This window comes from Benincasa hispida, chromosome 8 (genome assembly GCF_027475165.1).
Source record: "Benincasa hispida cultivar pf3 chromosome 8, pf3_genome.v1.1, whole genome shotgun sequence".
Classification (NCBI taxonomy): domain Eukaryota; kingdom Viridiplantae; phylum Streptophyta; class Magnoliopsida; order Cucurbitales; family Cucurbitaceae; genus Benincasa; species Benincasa hispida.
In genome coordinates, this window is record NC_143485.1 from 49,150,460 (window position 1) to 49,156,935 (window position 6,476).

The window sequence follows — 6,476 nt, forward strand, 5'->3', positions numbered from 1 at the left end:
ATTTGGAGGTTGATTAATTAAAGTCATTTCATCTATAATAAGAAACCTTCATTAAACTTGAGTAGAAAAAAGAAAAACAAAACCAAACAAAGTTTCCTATTTTTTTACCCCCAAATTTCACCATTTATTATATATATTATATATATATATATATATATAAAATCTATATACCTTTTAAAACTACATTATTCATTTTGCACTTTAACAAACGAAATTAAGATCTAAAATGGTGTGGAGGTGACTTAAAATAAAAAAATCGATATCACACCATTCTAGGTTACTGTCACATTGTTTCACGGTTTTAATTTTCTTCAAAATTCTATTCTAATGATAGTTTTAAAACGTTTATGATTGTAACTTTTGAATAAAAGGGTGTGTATGTTTTATAATTTAACAATTTTTTTTTACTGAAAAATGGAGAAAAAACAGAATTTCCAATATAAGATTTGAATGTGATTTTTTGCTTTTTCAGTTTCTCTTGGAATTCAAAAGATTGTTCCAATTTCCCATTGTGGTTGCCATTCCACCCAAATCCTAACTGTCTGCAGCACCACTGTACTGTCTAAAGTTTGAATCCCTCTTTCTATCTTCCTTCTCTTTCATCTTTAGTAAGAAATTGAATTTGCAGCACAGTCTTTTTTTTTTTTTTTGTGTGTGTTTGTTTGAAGTTTTGACTGCTTGATATTAAAAAGTACATGTCAAGTTAAAATGGGTCTATTTTAAAGCTCAATCCTGAAATATTTTAGAAAGACAAACCCTTAGAAAGAAAGAGAGAGAGAGAGAGAGAGATTTTTTTTATATATTATATGTTGGGAATGGTGAAGCAGGGAAGAAGAAGAAGAAAACAAAAGAAAAGTTTGGGTTTTTGTAACCGAGTATTTGAGATTATTAGAGAGAAATGAAGTTATAAATTTATAATCCTATGTGATTTCTTTTCTTTTTATTCTTCTCTCTTCATCCATTTACAACCAGACAACCTCAATACTTACAAATCTCACATCATTACAGTAAAACAAACGACTTCCCCGAAAAACATTCCAACCAAATGGCTTCTTCTTCTTCTTCTTCTTCTTGTTCTTGTTCTTGTTTTGTTGTTTTCCTTCTGGTTTTTCTTACTTCTTTCTCCTCTGTTTTCTCATCTTCCATTTCCCATCAAATCCCACCAAAAAACCAAACTTTTTTCCATCCAGCCAAAGAGCTGAAGAAACTCAAGCACATCAGAAATTATTTACGCAAAATCAACAAGCCTCCAATCAAGACAATTCGGGTAAAGGAAAAAAAATATAATAAAAAAAGGGAACTTTTTTTCTTTTTTGATTGTTCTGTAAAATTTAACAAATTGGGTTGTGTTTTTCTTGTTTGTATTGTTGAAAGCAGAGTTCAGATGGTGATGTTATAGACTGTGTTCTTTCTCATCTTCAACCTGCTTTTGACCATCCTGAGCTCAAAGGCCACACTCCATTGGTAAATTAACCAAAATTTCCTCCTTTTTCTTTCTTTTGTGGGTGAAATTTATGAATTTAATTGAAAAAAATGGGATGAACAGGAACCACCTGAGAGGCCAAGAGGGAATAACTCCAAAGAAGAAGTAGCAGAAAATTTCCAATTATGGTCAGCTTCAGGCGATTTCTGCCCTGAAGGAACAATTCCAATAAGAAGAACAACAGAGAGAGACATTTTCAGAGCAAGTTCTTTTCGAAGATTTGGAAGAAAACCCATTAGACGTGTGAGAAGAGACTCTTCCGGCAATGGCCATGAGGTTAGGATTCAAAACCCAATAATCTGTCTTAGATCATATAATATTAAATTTAAATTTTTGGGTGGAGGTTTAGGACATTTTGTGTTGAAATCTCAAGCAATATTATTTCCTCCCCAATTAATATTAATTTAATTGATTTTCATTTCTGTTACTGCAATTTTGATATGTTTGATATGTTTTCTATGGTGATTATTTGATATGGAAAAATGTTTTTCCATATAGTTTGCTCCCTTAATTAAGAGAGTATTGAATAATGATTGCAGCATGCTGTGGTATTTGTGAATGGAGAACAATATTATGGAGCAAAGGCGAGTTTAAACATATGGGCACCACGTGTAACAGATCAATATGAATTTAGCTTATCACAAATATGGGTAATTTCAGGCTCATTTGGGAATGATTTGAACACCATTGAAGCTGGATGGCAGGTAAGTTATTTTGATCTGAAACTATTATTTTGGGTTTGTAATTTTTGTGGTTTAATCTTGTTTTTTTTTTTCTTTTTTGGTTCAGGTTAGTCCTGAACTGTATGGAGACAACAATCCTAGGTTCTTTACGTATTGGACAGTGAGTTTCATGTTTTTTTTTTTTTTTTTTTTTGGGGGGGGGGGGGGGGGGGGGGGGGGTTGCAGTCTGCAGAATTTGAAGAACAGAGAGACAATATTAATGAATTTTAATTTTAATTTTTTTTTTTGGGGCAGACTGATGCTTATCAAGCGACTGGGTGTTACAATTTACTATGTTCTGGATTCGTTCAGACCAATAATAGAATCGCCATTGGAGCAGCAATTTCCCCCATCTCTTCTTATAGTGGGAAGCAATTCGATATTGGTTTAATGGTTTGGAAGGTAAGTTTATTTACTGTTTCCTCTTCTGAAAAAAGAATATTAAAAAATTATTTTTTTGGTAGAAAAAAAAGGAAAGTATGGACTTGCACTTTTTATTTTTCTTATTTTTAATTTTAATTTGTACAAATGAGGTGGAAGTCAAATATTCGATTTTTTTTTTCTTTTTCCTTTTTTGAAAAATCAAACATTGATCTTAACATATGCATACAATTACAAGTATCTTAAAATAAACTACGTTCTTTATTGTCTTTCATTATTTATTTTTAAAGAATTTGGAGGAATCAATATAAATATAATTTAACTAGTTAACATGAGATATATATTACTGATCGAAGAAATCAATATTTTGAATCTTCATCCAATAATATATTATAAATTATTAAAAAAAAAAAAAACAATACTTAGGTTGCGTCCATCTCTATTTATCCTATTAAATGGAAAAGAAATTTAATATCTTTTTTTTAAAAATAATTCTAACGTGGCAATTTATGATTAAGTACTTACCCGTACATAAGTATAAGCAATTTTTTAATTTAAAAAATTGATAAAATTCTCATTTTTTTCCTTTTGGTATTAATTTTTTTTTTCAAAAAATGTGTTCTGTCGTTGGGTTTTTCGTTATCCCAAATTTTAAATAAAAGAAAATCAATATTTTACATAATAATTGGTTACGTTAGTAAAATATTTAAAAGCTCAAATTATAAGCTTACTCTTATCTCTAAAAAATATTTAATAGAGTTTCTTAAACTTTTAAACAATAATAGAAAAAGAGTATTACTTGATACTTATACATTCAATTTCATATTGAATAATTTTCTATTATATATAAAATTTTATAAAATTTACCTAAACATAAAAATGAAAAGTCATAGTCTCATAAAATTGAAGACTGATATTAAACATAAAATTAAAACTTAAGGAATTTATGAGGTACTTTAAAAGCTTAGGGATGTACTCAACACTTTGTAACCATCAAAACACAACCTTTAAAAGTTCAGAGACTACTAAACAATTTTAAGAAACAAAAACAATAGTTAACCAAATAATCCTTAAGTTTCTTATTAAAAAAGTAAAAACAAGATAGACCGAAAAAAAGAAAACATTACGAAATGAGCTCTAAGCAAAGTTTGATCAGTTCATTAATTATGAACATACGTATACGAAACATACAGGACCCGAAGCATGGACATTGGTGGTTGGAATATGGGTCGGGTTTGCTAGTTGGATATTGGCCAGCGTTTTTGTTCAGCCATTTGAGAAGCCATGCTAGCATGGTACAATTTGGAGGAGAAATAGTGAACAGCAGATCCTCAGGGTTTCATACAGGCACTCAAATGGGGAGCGGTCATTTTGCTGAAGAAGGGTTTGGGAAAGCTTCTTATTTCAGGAATTTGCAAGTGGTTGATTGGGATAACAATTTGCTTCCTCTTACAAATCTTCATCTCTTGGCTGACCATTCTGATTGTTATGATATTAGACAAGCCAACAATAATGTTTGGGGCACTTATTTTTACTATGGAGGACCTGGTAGAAATGTCAAATGCCCTTAGAATTATTTCTTTCTTTTATTATTATTATCATTATTATTATTATTATTATTATTAATGTTTTGAAAATGTTTTAGGGATATAATGTAATTTAATGATTTTTTTTTTTTGAACTTTATTTTTTTGTCCTAGGCCAGCTTGAGGTATGGTTTGGTTTTGCTTTTTGGCCTTTGGCCTTTGGCTTTTTCTTTTTCTTTCTTTCTTTTTTTTTTTTAGATTTTATAATATTAGTTTATATAGAGGATGAAATTTTTGTAATTATGGAAGAATACAAAGAATTAGAAAGGTTGTGCTCACTTATACTCCCTTGCTTCCCTCTTCTAATCCTTTGTGGATGTTTGACATATCTTTGAAAAAAAGTGCTTTTAAATAAAACACTTTCATGTATGTTGTTTTTAAAGAATTATGTATAAGCATTTAAATCAGAATATTAGTGTGTCTAAAATAATAACTTATGAAAAAAAAAAAATTAGAACAAATATCAATCCTTACAAAAATTCGAGGTTTAAATTTAATCCTTACAAAAATTTGAGGTTTAAATTTATATAATTATTAGTTTAGTTTAAATTGATACACTCCTTAGAGTATAAATTAATGTTCTCCAAAAATTAGAATTAAAATAAAACTAAAATTCTGAAGTACCTTTGAAAGAATCAGTATATTTTAAAAGTGTAGTTATTGAATGATTTTAGGTCATCCATTTTTTTTTTCTTTTTATAAAAGAATCGATCTTAATTAATGAATAAAAACTAATCATTTATTTTGTTTAAAAATCATGTTTTCACAAGTGATTCTAAACAGACTATTAATGTTTTATCTAACAATGTATTTAGTGCTTATATCTAGTTTAAGATTTCTCAAATACCTTTTAATATAAAAAAATCACTATCTAAGATTTTTACCAAAGATTACATTAAAAAAAAAAAAAAAACTTTTACTTGTCTATATAAGTTCAAATGGCTTAAAAGAGAACAAAGTGTAAAAGAATATAATAGTTACAATATATATCTTATCCTTTTTAAGAAAGATTAAAATGTCTTAATCATCACTAAATTAGGCTACATTTGAAGTCTAGAGAAACTACTTAAGGAAATAAAGAAAAAGCAATCAAATCACCCATATTGGTCCCAACCAAACCTAACTCACTTATATACAAATTAATCTGTATATATGATGTAGATCGTAAAGAACTCATTCATAATCTAACAAATATAATGGGTTTGTGTTGATGATTAAAAAATTAAGTGCAAATACCAACTTTTTATCCCTAAATTTTAAAGGTTATATTAATTTAAATCCTAAATTAATAATTAAATCTATTTGGACTCTAAACTTTTATAAGTGTATCAGCTTGAACAATCAATTATATTTTATTTGGACAAATATCGTGTGAAACTTATGGTTTTATCATTAGACCTCTAAACTTACATAAGCAAATTAATTTATACTCTAAATTAAGATTTCTTTAAGAATTATCCATGCAAATTATAATTGTCCATTTTGTTAAATTGAAATTTAAAGAAATCTATGTTTAAAAATAGATGCATTGACAATTTTCAAATATAATCCTAATAAATGTTCTAAATTAATTTACTTATTAAAATTTAGAAGTTTAATTGAAAAAAATTAAATGTCTCACGATATTTTTCAAACTAAATCTGAAGAAGGACGTAAATTAATAAACTCATAGAAATTCAAGATTAAATTGGTGTAAATTAAAACTTTCATATAAATTTAAATTTCACACACAAAACTATGTGAGTTGTTTTCAAATATAGATAAAGGAATCAAAATATTTATAAATATAACAAAATTTTACTGTCTACCTACGATAGATCGCGATAGACTCCTGTCTATGTCTATCTATATTATGATAAACATAGATGATAGTCTATTGTAGTCTATTTCTATTACAAATAGACGATAAGATTTTATTATTATTTATAAATATTTTCAACTAAAAGAAGTTTGCACATGTGAGGTCAAAGAATGGTAGAAAAGGCCAAGACGAAGCAATTTTGTAAGCAAATTATATCATAAGTGGAGAATATTCCAGTGCTGTTTTTCAATGCAAGAGATTAAAAAGTTTTATGGGGAAATGAATTAACTGTTAAAGACACATAATATAACTATAATATTTAATATAAAACTTAGAAATATTAAGGGAAAAAAAAAAAGATTTTGAGTTTTGGGTATCATCAGAATATTTTGAAGTGGAGAAAGGCATATCAAAAGCTGGGGAAAAGCAGAGCAAACTAAAAGGCATATAATTAAACTGATATATATGGCTCTCGCGTGCTGCTGCTCCATTACTTCTTCATT

General features: G+C 27.9%; 1 protein-coding gene across 2 annotated transcripts; it reads left to right on the forward strand.

Moving 5' to 3' along the window:
- The first annotated feature begins 469 nt into the window (after positions 1-469).
- Positions 470-4,450, forward strand: LOC120083860 (protein neprosin-like). Of its 2 annotated transcripts, XM_039039759.2 has the most exons (7): positions 470-1,267; positions 1,378-1,464; positions 1,547-1,759; positions 2,023-2,187; positions 2,273-2,326; positions 2,461-2,607; positions 3,780-4,450. In XM_039039759.2, exons 1-7 carry the CDS (start codon positions 1,046-1,048, stop codon positions 4,155-4,157), a joined length of 1,266 nt encoding a protein of 421 aa, XP_038895687.1. In that variant the 5' UTR covers positions 470-1,045; the 3' UTR covers positions 4,158-4,450. The 2 variants fall into 2 exon arrangements, with proteins under 2 accessions (XP_038895687.1, XP_038895688.1); XM_039039760.2 differs by lacking the exon at positions 2,273-2,326 and having other exon boundaries at positions 488-1,267.
- The last annotated feature ends 2,026 nt before the right edge of the window (positions 4,451-6,476 follow it).